The 15626-nt window shown below is 31.2% G+C and overlaps 1 protein-coding gene across 3 annotated transcripts in view; it reads right to left on the reverse strand.

The window, feature by feature from the left end:
- LOC105211867 (autophagy-related protein 16) overlaps window positions 1–15267 on the reverse strand; it is a 199876-nt gene extending 184609 nt beyond the window's left edge. For 2 of the 3 annotated variants that reach the window (XM_054232442.1, XM_054232447.1), the window contains exons 1-4: window positions 14719–15267; window positions 14270–14543; window positions 13995–14157; window positions 2915–3003 (exon numbers count right to left, since the gene is read on the reverse strand). In XM_054232442.1, the coding sequence (XP_054088417.1) occupies window positions 2915–3003; window positions 13995–14157; window positions 14270–14543; window positions 14719–14815 (623 nt within the window). In that variant the 5' untranslated portion in view covers window positions 14816–15267. The remainder of the gene's footprint in view (window positions 1–2914; window positions 3004–13994; window positions 14158–14269; window positions 14544–14718) is intronic. The other variant, XM_054232451.1, reaches the window with a different exon arrangement.
- Window positions 15268–15626: the final 359 nt, after the last annotated feature.

Consider the following 15626-nt stretch of genomic DNA (forward strand, 5'->3'; position numbering starts at 1 on the left):
ATGTGCCAGAAAACATCCACAATTTGACAATCGCTCAAAAAAAGGCTCAAAAAAGTGCTTCGAAAATTGGTTTGAGCGCATGCAAAAGTGTATAAATCTTGATGGAGAATATTTTGAAAAACAATAAAACCATTTTCGTTAACAAATATGCCTATTTTCATTATTAGGCCAGAAATATATATAGCAGCCCTCGTACCAATTCTATCCTATCTTTCAGTTGGCTTACGTATTAAGTAATTCAAAATTTAGAATAAATAAAATAAACAACAAAAATTTAAAATAATCAAACAAGGAACAATCTAACTACAATTAAAACTAAATATAGACCAACAATTTTTCAAAAAAGTTCATTACTCAAAGGTATAGCTTAAATTCGTGTGACGAATTTATGGATGGCCCCTAATATCCAAAAGTGATGACGTTCACTGAAATCTCAGAAGAAGAATTTAAGTCCACCTGACTTCTGTTTATACACCAAGTAATAAACGAACTATTCAAATTGGTGTCGAATTTATCGATATACTACTCGGAATTCTCAAAAAAATAATAATTTTTTATTGCTGTGACCAATAAATGCGATTAATTAATGCTGTATCCGAAAAATAGTTAAACTTAAATTTGAATTCTCAATCTCATATAAAATTTGTATCAACGTCATTTCACCGGCATAAAAGATGGCACACCCTGTATTGTTATTTATGAATGAATGAAAATTTTATTTCTCATAAAATAAATAAAATGAACTGAACTAATTAAACCTTTCGCAGGCTTTGTAACGAAAACACACGATCCAAGAGTTTAGTAGTTTCAAAAATAATAATATATATGTGGTAAATATTTTATTTGTATATCGGATTGAAATGTCGTAAAAGCGAGTGAAAAATTGTAGAAATTTGTTTACAGGAGATTTTTCAAAATAAAAAAAATTAATTGTTACCAGAGGTATTAAATTAAAGCAAAATTATTTATAGACTTACAGCCGAAAATAGTTTTCAGAAAGTTTGCCATTTAAATTTAAAACTAAAAATGTTCTAAAAAATTTTCTGACGGACCAGAACCGAAAAATATTTTTAAAAATGTGGCCACCTATTTGAAATTTTTATTCAAAAAAAATATGAAGAACAATAAAGACTTATACTCAGTTTAAAACGAATTATGAAAGTTAACTGTTGTAAATAATTTTTGCACGTGTTGCCACCTATTTTAATATTAAAATGTCTTTAAATTAGTAAGATAAATTGACTATCTACTATTGGGAAATTGTAATTAATTTAAATTGACAATATTAAAAAAAAATTATTTTAATTTATCGATTTCAAACATGTTATCGAAAATATTTTAAAAAAATGTTTCCAGCTGGTTGAAAATTTGATTCAACTAAATTTATAAATTGGTAAAGGTTTTTGAATTATTTATCAAAACAAAAAAAAATTTTGGGAAACTGATTTTTGAAAATAATTTCTAGATGAGTTGCCACATTTATTAAATTTTAATTCATTCATAAAAATTAAATATTAGAATTTGGTATTAAAAGTAAAAATATTTCCAAAATATTTATAAATTAAATTTTTTTTTTAAATCAACTAAAAATTGTTATTTTTTGACGCTGAAATCTCTCGAGATATCAAAAATTTGTAACAAAAAAAACTAAGCACAAAACAAATGCCGTATTTATAATTTATTTATGTTTTTTCATCAGCAGCTTGCCAACAATCAATCGCAATTACCAGCTTTTTAATATTGTTTTCATTTCGCATATATAAACAAATAGCTTCATCGGCCAATTTTTAATACAAGAATAGAAAAGATTAAAGGACGGAGCGGCGCGTAAAACGATTTATGAGACAATAAACGCATTTCCAAATATAACAAAAATAAAAACAAAAACAAAAACATATAAACATAAATAACAGCAAATAAATGCTAAAAAATAAATATTACTAAATATATATGTATATAGCATACTTATAGAACCGTTATACGAGTATGTGCAACAAATATATTAAATATATGATAAACAAACAGTAGAGAGAGACAGAGACACAGAGAGAGAGAGAGAAAGAGTGTGGGCGGGCGGGCGAGAGAGAGCATAACACGTACACATTCCACAAGTTCCACATGAGACCACATTCCATATGAGTTGTTTTTGTTTTCTTTTTTTTCTATTTTATTTTTGTTTTTCTTGTCGCCAATACACATGTTGCCAATGGCGCGCGCGTACAAACCGTTGATGTAAATTTGCTTATTATTATTAAAATATGCATTATTTATGTTGCTAGAAAGTTAATTAGTTTTTATTTTTTATGCGGCTGACACCTTTGCTTGCTAAGAAAATTTACAGGAAACACTGTTATATGCATGAGGTTTTAGTTGTTGTATTTTGTATTTGTTTTCCCACAACCGCAAGTGATTAGATAGGGTTTTGAAAACAGTGAGAAACAATGTGTCCATCAACCAAGTGATAAGAGTCAAAAGAGAGTGATTTTCTTTTATTATTATTATTTTTAATGAGATTTTTAGGCAACTTTTTAATTTTTTTTTTTAATTTTTTCTGCAAATTTTTTTTCAAATTTATTTAGTTTATTTAATTTTTACTTTAGTTCTTTAAAAAATTTCTTATTAATTTTTTTACAAAAAATTTAACTCAAAATAAAAATAATTAATCGGCAAAGTAGCGCATATATTATTTATTTTTTTTTAATTAATTAATTTAAATAATTTAATAAAAGTTTTAACTGAAGGAAATCAAGAAAGATTTTTTTATTAAAAAAAGCAAATTTCAAACACAGAGGATTTAATTGTATAAATTTTAGCATTTTTTTAAAGAAAAATTGTTTTCCAATTATTTTTAATTACAACAACAGCAACAAAACAAGAACAATAACAACAAATCACACACACCATACAAACTCACCTTAGGAAATTCTCGTTCTCCTCATTCAACTTGTCGGCATCCTTCGATTTGTAGCGCATCAAACGCTCCAGTAGGCAGCGATTCTCGTCCTGCAGGGAAATAGAAATACGTTTAGTAAACGCCTTACGCATTTTGCTCAGCACTGTTTGCAAGTTTTTATGTTTTTTTTTTTAATATAAAATTTCTAATTTCTGCTCAATATTTATAAGAATTTTTTTTTTAATTTTTTTTTTAATTTTTCCAGTTTTTTTTTACAACAAAAACAACACCAATATTTGTTTAAATAATATTTTGGCACTAAATAATCTTCAAAATCTTTATAACGCAAAAACACCAATTTGAAAAAAATTCAAAAAATTTCTCGAAATTATTCCGTGTGAAAGTGTGAAAACGCGTCGCGGACGAGTAAAATACAAAAACGAACGAATTGCAGCGGAAAAGCTGGCCAACTGGCAGGCCATGGCTACCCACCAAGCAACTGGAGGCATCGAGAGGCACGACCAAAATACACACAAACACACACAGAAACAATTTTAGAGCGTGCAAGTGAAAAATCTAACGGAAAATGTGCTGAGTAAGTGAATACACACACCCAAACACACACATATAACGGATGTACGTATTGTCGTTGTGACGCGTGGTGTCCCGTTGACTTGGTCGGTCAGTGGGTGGCTAGCTGGTCAATTGGTTAAGAGTTCTGTTTATTTTGCCATTGAGTGCCATTTGTCAGCTGATAGACACCCTCTCGGTTGTCGGTATATTTGTATGTATGCAAGTATGTATCGAAAGCCACACATTGCACCTGTGTAGGCGCGGTTGTGCGTGCGTGTAAATAATTCGACGATACGCAACAGTGCTTGCAGATAAGTCCATTTAATTAACAAATGCCGGTAAAAAAATAGGTGTGTTCGCGCAAAAAAATAGAGGAGAAGCGGTCAATGAGATTTTTTACTTAGCTTTCAGCCCTGAATAATTCGATCAATAGCGCTGACGAGTCATGCAACATTGCGTAAAAATACAAAAAAATAAAATAAAAACAACAAAATACAAAAATAAAAATAAAAATAAATACAACAAAAAAATAGAGAAATAAATAAAAATAGCTTGAGTGAACTAAATTTTTTACGCAGCACGTGTATTCGTCGGTGCAGCATGCCACAGTATGGGCTTAGAGTGAGTATTAAGGCAATTTCATTACAATTAAAGTTGAATTTCGATAATGCATTATATTTAACCCGTGAATGTCATAAAAATAATTATAAAATTAAAAAAAAAAAATTAAAAAATTGTTAAAATATGGAAACCTGTGAAAATTGTTTAACGCGTTAATGTCATTAAAATAATTATAAAAGTGAAAAAAATTGTTAAAATATGGGACCCTGAGAAAATTTTTTAACCCGTTAATGTCATTGAAATAATTATGAAAGTGAAAAAAATTAAAAAAATTGTTAAAATATGGGACCCTGTGAAAATTTTTTAACCCGTTTATGTCATTAAAATAATTATGAAAGTGAAAAAAATTAAAAAAATTGTTAAAATATGGGACCCTGTGAAAATTTTTTACCGTTAATGTCATTAAAATAATTATAAAAGTGAAAAAAAAATTTTTTTTTAAATAAAAAAATTACTAAAAAATTAACTCATAAATTTGACCGATTAATTACAATACTTGAAAAATAAATAAAAATCACATGTGAACTTTTCGGGTCAACACGTCCTAACGCCCCTGAAATGGGGCTTAAGTCATAAATATAGAAAAAATAATGTTAAAATCAATATATTTCGTATACTTTTTAAAAATTAAAATTAAATGTAAAATTTAAAAAGTGAAATAAAATTTTTTTATTTATTAAAAATTTTATAAATTAATTATTTCTTCTCAATGTATACATATTAGACATTTAAAGCAAACCCAATAACGTATTTTTTCAGTTTCCGTACACTTTAAAAAAGACACGAACATGTAAAGAGAAAAATCATAAAATTGTATGGGTCAGACTGACCCAGCAACACCATTAACGGGTTAATTAAAAAAAAAAATATTTTTTTGCAAAAAAAATATATTGAAATATTTGTGAAAATAATAAAGTAACAAAAATTTGAAATTATAAAAGACACGAACATGTAAAAAGAAAAATCATAAAATTGTATGGGTCAGACTGACCCAGCAACACCATCAACGGGTTAATTAAAAAAAAAAAATTATTTTTTTGCAAAAAAATATATTAAAATATTTGTGAAAATAATAAAGTAACAAAAAATTGAAATTATAAAAATTTTTAAACAACTATTAAAATTATAAAAAAAATATGTAGTTTAAAAATTTTCCGATCAAGTGTCTCAGTGGAACTTTTGTTCGATTTTTATGTTTATATTTTTAGTCATTTTCTTTACAGGAATATTAAAAAAAAAAAAAAATATTAAAAATATTATCTTCAACCCTAATCTTTTTGAAGTAAAACTTAGAAATTTTGAAATTTTTTTCCCTTCACCCAACCAAATTCATCACTGGGTATATTTTTTATTATAAATTTTTATGAGTATTAAATACTTTATAAACATAAAAATACACCACATTGGTTGTGTCTACTGTCACTTAAAGAATTTTATTTGCTCAATAAATTTATTAGATGGATTTTCGCTACTTAAAATTCATTCAAAAATAAACTTAACTAAATCAGTCAAGTTCCATTTACTAAGGCATATAATATCGAAATGTTTAAAAGAAAATTGCGCAAAGAATTTAAAAATATAACACCGGCGACAAACCAATACACAAATGTATCAACACTCTTTGGCAGAGGAAAGTGAAAAGCTGCATAATCGCGTGCTGGACATTGATGGGTTTCGCATCGTTAGCTGGGTCGTTATGCAGTACTCAATGCGTCGGCTATGAAAGCCCTATAAATTACAAAGTGATGTGCTGATATAAATTTAAACACACCCACACGTATTTGTAGGCTCACAAGCGTGAGAATATATATTTATTTCTAGTATATACTAGGAGCATGCTCACACACATACATATATCTCTGTATGTATATTTCTTGTGGGTGTTATATGCACAAGCCTCATCCACACCAATGGCTGTCAACAATTTGATTCAACGCACACTGCTAACTGTAAACGTATGGTTTTATGCATAGTTGTGGCATCAATTTTCAATGTCAAGCAAATATTGTGAAATGAAAAGTGAGTCTGAGTGCAGAGAGAAAATATTACTCTTTTTTATATATATTACATGCAATGGTCGCATATATACAGCTGAACTTCTTTAACTCGAATCACCATAATCCACAAAAAAACTTCGAATTAGAGAATTCAAGTTATGGAGCGTAATTTGTATGAAATTTGACTTCTATTGCCAATTCAAGAGCTCGAGTTATGGAGAACTTCAATTTATAGAAGTTCGAGTTATGGAAGTTCAACTGAATATAGTTTAATAAGTACTAGTTATACAACTAGTACATTTTGGACCACTTGTAAATTGATCGTAAATTTTAAACACAACACAATATTTATATATTGAGATGTCCAACGTTTAATTTATATTCTAAAACCCCTCAGTGAGGGACCATTCTATCAACCTACTGGGTTATTGGTTTTAATATCACAAATATTATTCTCAAGCGTAAATCTACTTATTAATTAAAACGTATGACTATAATTTAATGCAACCGCGTGAATTGGAATTTATCCAAGTTCATCATCAACAAGTAGGAATGAAAGTGTAAAATTGTTTTTATGTACTGCATTTTAAGCATTAGAGTGGGTCAATTTTTTTTATATTTATTTGATGTAATTAATTTTTATACTCTCGCAACAAATGTTGCTAAAAGAGTATTATAGTTCTGTTCACATAACGGTTGTTTGTAACACCCAAAACTAAACGAGTTAGATATAGGGTTATATATACCAAAGTGATCAGGGTGAAGAGTGGAGTTCAAATCCGAATGTCTGTCTCTCCGTCTGTGCAAGCTGTAACTTGAGTAAGAATTGAGATATCTTGATGAAACTTGGAAGACTTGGCACCATAAGAAGGTTAAGTTCGAAAATGGGCGTACGCCCACAAAATTTCGAAAACCGAAAACACTTAAAGTTCCATAACTAAGCTATAAACAAAGCTATGGAAAATTTGATTTGAAAGATCGCACTATGAAGGGGCATATGTGGAAATTTTTTGTGTAATTTTTTTTGGGGAAGTGGGCGTGGCCCCGCCCCTTCTAAGTTTTTTGTATATATCTCGCAAACTACTAAAGCTATATCAAGGAAACTTTCTAGTCGTTTCTTTTAGGTACAACCTTATACAGTCCAAAAATGGAGGAAATCGGATTATAACCACGCCCACCTTCCATACAAAGGTTATTTTGAAAACTACTAAAAGTGAGTTAACTCACTAACCAAAAACGTCAGAAACACTAATTTTCACATAAGAAATGGCAAATTGAAGCTGCACTCAGATTTTTTTACAAAATGGAAAATGGGCGTGGTATCGCCCACTTATGTGTCAAAAACCATATCTCAGGAACTACTCGACCGATTTCAATGAAACTTGGTTTGTAATAGTTTCCTTACATCCCAATGATATGTTGTGAAAATAGGCCAAATCGCTTCACAACCACGCCTACTTCCTATATACCAGAACTTTGAAGACGATCTGAATCGTTTACTTTACTTCTAACCTAATATTATGGTTTCCAACTTTCTGTGGACTTTATACAATATACATATATGACGAATATGTGGGTCAAATTGTGTATTATATAATATAAAGTTAAATAAATAAATTGCGAGAGTATAAAATGTTCGGTTACACCCGAACATAGCCCTTCCTTACTTGTTTGTATTTATTTTATGTAATTAATTTTTTTATTATTTTTTTTATTTAATTATTTAATTTTTATTTTTTATTTATTTATTATTTTTTTAATTTTTTATTTTATTTTATTTTTCACAAGTTCGAAAAATTTACAATGACAATTTTGTTTATGAAGATTGTATAATAAATTAGTAAAATTTTCCTTTATTTTTTTTTTTTTAATTTATTTATTAATTTTAATTAATTAAATATTTTTAATTTTTTGTTTATTTTTTAATTTTTTTTATTTTCCAAGTTTTTCTTTAATTTTTTATTTTTGAAAACTGACTATTTTTTTTTAGATTATATGTACGGCGGCGAAGAACTGATAAGGTGCATGCATCAGCTTCTTTGCAGAATATGGTCGGAAGAAAGCATGCCTGACGATTGGAATCTCAGTGTGCTCTGCCCAATCCATAAAAAGGGAGATCCCACAATCTGCGCCAATTACCGTGGGATCAGCCTCCTAAATATCGCATACAAGGTTCTATCGAGCGTATTGTGTGAAAGACTAAAGCCCACCGTCAACAAACTGATTGGACCTTATCAGTGTGGCTTTAGACCTGGAAAATCGACAACTGACCAGATATTCACCATGCGCCAAATCTTGGAAAAGACCCGAGAAAAGAGGATCGACACACACCACCTTTTTGTCGATTTTAAAGCTGCTTTCGACAGCACGAAAAGGAGTTGCCTTTACGCCGCGATGTCTGAATTTGGTATCCCCGCAAAACTAATACGGCTGTGTAAATTGACGTTGAGCAACACCGAAAGCTCCGTCATGATTGGGAAGGACCTCTCCGAGCCGTTCGATACCAAACGAGGTTTCAGACAAGGTGACTCACTAACGTGCGACTTCTTCAATTTATTGCTGGAAAAAATAATACGAGCTGCAGAACTAAATAGAGAGGGTACAATCTTCTACAAGAGTGTACAGCTCCTGGCGTACGCCGATGATATTGATATCATCGGAAGCAACAACCGCGCCGTTTGTTCTGCTTTTTCCCGCATGGATAAGTAGGCGAAGCGAATGGGTCTGGAGGTGAATGAGGACAAGACGAAATATCTCCTGTCATCAAGCAAACAGTCGGCGCATTCGCGTCTTGGCTCCCACGTCACTGTTGACAGTCATAACTTCGAGGTCGTAGATAATTTCGTATACCTGGGAACCAGCATCAACAACACGAACAATGTCAGCCTCGAAATCCAGCGCAGAATAACTCTTGCCAACAGGTGCTACTTTGGACTGAGTAGACAATTGAACAGTAAAGTCCTCTCTCGACGAACCAAAATCAAGCTCTACAAGTCGCTTATCATTCCCGTCCTGCTTTACGGTGCAGAAGCTTGGACGATGTCAACATCAGATGAGACGACACTAGGAGTTTTCGAGAGGAAAATTTTGCGCAAGATTTATGGTCCTCAGAACATTGGCAACGGCGAATACCGCAGACGATGGAACGATGAGCTGTACGAGTTATACGACGACATTGACATAGTTCAGCGAATAAAAAGACAGCGGCTACGCTGGCTAGGTCATGTTGTCCGAATGGACGAAAACACTCCAGCCCTGAAAGTGTTCGATGCAGTACCCGCCGGAGGAAGCCGAGGAAGGGGAAGGCCTCCACTCCGTTGGAGGGACCAGGTGGAGAGCGACCTGGTTACACTTGGGATCTCCAACTGGCGCCGAACTGCGAAGGAGAGAGACAGGTGCCGCACTATCGTCGATTCGGCTATAACCGGCTAAACGGTTGCAACGCCAATCATCATGTATTATAAATTTGTAACACTTCTCAAAATAAATATTTTAATTTTATTCGTGGTATTTTCAATTTTATGAGAAATTGTATATGTTTTTTATGAAGGCGTGAGCTCAAGTAATAATTTGAACTTCTCAAAAAAATTCCCTATCTCCCTGTTTTTGTTTATTCATAACTCATTCAGCTTATTGGAGATTTTAGGTGGATTTTTGGTAATCACAACTTTTGAGAAACTTTCAAAATTACACCCAAAATAGTATTTTTTTTAATTCAAATGAGATACCGATAGACAAAATCTGAGATTTTTGATAACTAATTGTTGTTACTTTATATTTTATTGCATCGATCCCTCCTAATGTATTTACAAAGTCTCTACTTTATTGTCACACGCTTAATTATTAGCGAGTAAGGCACATTCTTTCACAGCATCTACAACTGATTTGCATAAGATTTATATAAAAATTATAATTTAATTTTTTTTCTTGGAATTAGCAACTGTGGCTGCTGTGCTTATCTGCCTCTAAATATGGGCTCTCACTGAGCGAGTTTTCTAATTCAAGTTTTCTTCACAGTAATTAAAACAATTAATTATGTCCAATAAGCAGATAAGCTTTCGCGCGAACAAGTTTTTTAGTTATGTAATCGCAATTTATTTGCATTACTGCATTTAATATGCATTTATTGAAATCTAAGACTTTTCTTAGATACGTATACAGCTTTACGGAAGCTGAAAAAATATGTATATGGCTGATTTTAGCTATTCTATAGATTGTGTTCATGCTTTTCTGGTTATTATATACGTCAGTGATTCGATAGCGATAATTTAAATGAGCTGAGCCGCTTTGCGGGAAGAATGCGAGATAAATTAGAAAGCTGTTGATTTCTTATGCATAACAGAAAAAATTTTATATGTATGGTATATATAAACATATGTTCTTATATGTATGTATGTAGAAATGTATAAAGAATATATTGCTCTAGATATGCATAATTGAATGCCAAATCTATTTACTCACTTATGAGCACTTGCATAAAATTGAGTGCTAGCCGCTAATTTTAATTAGATGGCAAGGGCCAATAACCGATATGCATCAGCAGTGTATACGCGCTTACAGAATAATAAAAATGGGTGGTTCAAATGCAAATTTATGAAAATTTAAGAGGTTAGAATATGAAAAATTTTTTATTTTTTTAATATTTTTTAAATAATGAACCCCATTGAAAATTGAAAGCAAGTTTTGGAACTAGTATGGAAGGAACTACTGTGAATTTATGCAATCATAAAGAGAATTAACAGATTTGCTTGATACAAAAACCAGAAAATTACTTTAGTTTTAATAAATTAGAAGTAATTTCCTGAAGGAAATTAGAAAAATTCCCTAAACTTGTCAAAATTGCTAAAACGCCCACTTAACTTTAAGCTTCTCCCAATTGCACCACCCTATATATTCGTTGATCTTGTACTGCCTATGCAATTGCGTGCATAAGCACTTGTGCATCAAAATAATTCCTCCCCTTTCAACACCTTATTGCCATCAATTTATACCAACTCATTACGAATTGAAATCGAAATTGTCAGTTCCAACAACGAAACGCATGTTCAACATATGTAAGTGAAAAATAAAAACAAAATCATAATAACAAAAAAAAGTTTTCATTCATTCATTCACAGGTGGTTATTGATTTGGCGGCATGCTCGTTGAAGATACGGAAGCAAGAAAAATATTGAAGAAAGTGCCAGAATAAAAACAACAATAACAACTAGTTCATTGACCGGCCCAAATCAGCTGTACAGCTGTTAATTAAAAAATTGCAAGACCGACAATAAATGTGCGAAATGAAGGCACATACACGATATAATACATATCTACATACACGATATATACATATATAAGCATATTTTGTTGTTAGTGTAGACGTAAGCATTTATGCACTTATGTTATAATTAAAGGCATGCCACAAGGAATATACATATGTACAGCACTTATATAGATTAATGTACACTCACATTTTAATTATTGAAATAACAGTAATATACATGCATAAATGTTAATTGATGGCATTAAACGCTAAGAGCAACAACAAATATTAATTCGTACAAATTTGTTTTAATTGAAATGCCCAAAACACATTAGGCTTCTTAACCGTTATGTGCAGCGCTTAAGTTAGATAAAGCTTGGTGTGTTTGTGACTGCCAAAAAAAAGTTTGTTTCCAAGGCAATCGGATTTAAGTAAACGAACCTAAATTTATATACGCTCGAGGGCTCTCAAATCGACAGTATTCCTCAAAATGATTTATGAAATATTTTCTGGCTCAACAACAACAACAAAAACAACAGTAATCAAAATTCTGAAAAGTTACTTTTTTGAAATATACAAACCTAACCTCAATTTAGAAGGATTTGAGTTACAAATATAAGATTTTACCTGTTGTTGCTGCTGCAGATATAATTTTTGTAGAAACCCCTGATGGGTCGTCGAGATAATTAAATCAGAATCAATATTTTTGACTAGCTTTCAGCAGAAAATTTGGAAAATTTATATGCATAACGAGACTCTATTGAAGATAAGCTTTGCTTTGTATTTATAGTGTTTAAGATCCTAATTAAACCATTTTGGAGCGAAAAAAATTAAAAAAAGAAATTGAAAATTCGTTTTTCTTAAGCTTTGTTCATCATATTTTTTAGGTTATATAATGAAGCAAGCGTTATTAGAACCAAATTTTTCGAACAAAATATTTCTATAATTATTTATAAGTTCTTAAGTTGCTATCAGAATATTTTTTGAGGTTATGTTAGAAATGACTTGTCTAAAATTTTATAATTAACATATTAAAGACCCTTACTTTGCCGTTAGAAACACAAACTAGGAGTGTCTAATTGACTAACTTCGTTATATTTTCATTACTAAAAAAAAAAATAAGTTTTAAATCGTATTCTTGAATTCCGTTTATTTTTCGAAACTTCGTTTTCGACCGTTTACTGTCAACACCGCGCCAGCACTAGAATATGCAAATCAAGAGCAATGTAAATCGACAGCGCATCAGTCGTTAGATATGAATACGTTTAAAAGATAAATATGATATGCATAAATCAAAAAAATATTAATCAACGTCATCAGCAAGCAGGTCATACACGACAAAAGCTAAATAATTTGCTGTTATGATAATCGCTATATCACCTTCGATATGATTGCTTATTAATTTGACGCTATGCATACACGCATACACTTAAACGAAAATAACGAAATCCACACATACTCGTATCACAAATGAATGGTGGTGATATTTTATCAGCTGTCTGCCCAGTACGACCCAGTCTATTGTATATGAACAAAAAAGTGAAAGCGTCAAAGCATACATATCTAACAACAAAAAAATGCACATACAGGCGTTATAATATATGTATATAGTATATAGATATCTTATCAATTACGAACCGTGGGTTATTAAAAAATCATAAATAACAATGAAGGAGAATAACAATTTGACGCTGCTACTTAAAACAGTTATAGAAGGGTTACTTGTTAAACAAAAAATTTACTAAAAATACATACAGACGCACATGTGGAGCGCCATATTTGTAATTATTATAATTTAATGTTTGAAAACTCAATTTATCATAACCAAATCGGTTATGCGAATGTCTATATATTTGCTAATGACTCAACTAATGAATGCAATAATCACTTTTTATGCGAATATGCGCAAAATACTAATTTTTATATTCAACATACGCACGCATGAAGTAATTGATGGCAAAGCAAGCACAGTTTTCACCTTTGTTACCGGCTTATCAAGACACTTTCAATAGAATATTAATAATTTAGCATAGAAACGCGCAATTTTAAAGAAATATTTGAACACACAATTTAAAAAAAAAATACAAAATTTATACACAGAAATAATTTTTGAGAAGTATTACTATGAAAGCTGGCAAAAGTAACAAAATTTTGAAAATTTGAAATTTAGAACGAAACTTTCTGAATGAGCGTAAAACAGAGTGTAGATGAGCAAATAATTACTCAAATAGAGATTATAATATTTAAATTAACAAAACATATAATTATTAATTAATTATTAACAAAAACAAGTGAAATTATAATTAAACGCAAGTCATAAAAAAATCAAGTACAAATAAACAGCAACTGCTCAAGCGTAGATATGTAAATAAGTTTGTTGTTGCACTATGAATCATACTGTTATTTACAGAAATGCTTTAAGCGGTACTTTAGCTGCAAACATTTCTATATACATACATATTTGCATATTTAAAGTAGCAATTTAGCTGACCCTGTTACAACTACTATCAATATATTGCCGCTTTGTTTATTTATTATAAACATTATTTGCTGCGAACAAACAGCATTAAGTAATTCGATCTTAATGCCTATCCGCGTGCGTTTCTATCTAGCATAGACGCTCGCAAACATATGAGCCATGTTTCGCACAATCGTCGGTACTCACCTGCACGCCACGCAATTTTTCCTCCAAAGAGCTGAACGCCAATTGGAGCGCAGTATGCTCATCTAGCAATGTCGTATTAAGTTTCTTTAACTGTTCCAAGCTTGATTTCAACATTTCCACCTCTGCACGTAATGAATTATTGGCAGCTCGTTGTTCGTTTATACTGTAACAGATGCACACGCAAACACACAAATAGGTTAGACCAAATTTACTAACTTTTATGGTTGTAATAAAATTGTTTAGAGTTATCGTAAAATTAGCTACAAAATTCGCACATTAAATCTTTCTCGGCTATGAGTTTTTTCTGCTTCTCCACGCTGAGATTTAAGTCGACAATCATTTGAGAATTTTCGCCTTTACGTTTATGTAAGTCCGTCAATTCTTCCTGTTGTGCCAATAGTTTCTTCTCCAACGCTGCAATGGCTAATTGTGCGCCCGTAGCATCTTTGCCACCACCTGTTGAAAGTGCTGTGCGCAGTTGCTCATTTTCAACGGAAATCTTTAAATTTTCCGCCTTCAGTTGAGAAGCCTGGTCAATTAGACGGTTATCTGAAATAAAGAGTGAGATTTCTTAGTACACAGGCAGATAGATATATATAATAGCAGCAGACGAGTGTTGTTTGTGATTGTTATCAATTTATTAGCATACAATGACTAATACACTTTTGTTGATATGATCTTACAAACTTGACACTGCCTTAATATTTGCATATATTTTACTTACTTTGCAGTATAATCTCCTTTCCTTTGGTTTCATTGCGATTTCTATCGCGCAAGCGATTGGCAATACATTGACGCCAAATCGGCTCTTCTGTGGACATCTTTGCTTAGGTTAGTGTAGAGTGGGTGTGCGTAAACACGCTTTGCCGCAATTTACATATACTTTGTAGTCAAATATTTTTATGATGCTATAATCCTGCGGCGGCGTTGCAGTATTGCTTGCTGATCCTTTTTGTTTTGATTGTGAAAGTTTCCACTTGGCTTGTTCGCACAAGCCGTATGTGTTTTGTTTTGTGCTGAAGACGTTTAGTCGCAGAGGCCGTCGCTTCACTTCACAACACACACTTTTCGCTTATAATTATCACAAATTACAACACATTTTAAATATTGCAATTTAGTCCGTCACACAACAACTACAATGAGTTGCAATTGCAACATATAGGATCTAAATCGAAACACTCCTTTATGAAATTGATAAGAAAATTAATATAAAAAAACTGCGGAACGAAAATCACATATTTGCTAACTTCCCACAAAATTTGTTTTGATGTTTGACAGCTGACTGGGTGTCTGATGTTTTCGAGCGACAGGGTTGCACGAGAGTGTACTCAATAAATGAGTATTGTTTATAGCACATTGGTGGCGAAAAATTGGGACTATTTCATAAATTTTAATCAATCATTGTTTATAAATAATAAATTTTGTTTTAGTATATACGTTTGTGAAATATATAAATTAAAATATTTATACAACATTAATAAAATGTATAAATATTATTTCAATATTAAGAACGTGTCACTGAAAGGAAACTGATATTCAGTAGGTAAGGTAACACCGATCAGTTGTCAGAAAGCGTTTAAAAGCACAGTTCGCGGTTATAATTGTCATGGATAATATGATACGAAACTCTTC

The sequence above is a fragment of the Zeugodacus cucurbitae genome, chromosome 2 (genome assembly GCF_028554725.1).
Source record: "Zeugodacus cucurbitae isolate PBARC_wt_2022May chromosome 2, idZeuCucr1.2, whole genome shotgun sequence".
NCBI classification, from domain to species: Eukaryota; Metazoa; Arthropoda; class Insecta; order Diptera; family Tephritidae; genus Zeugodacus; species Zeugodacus cucurbitae.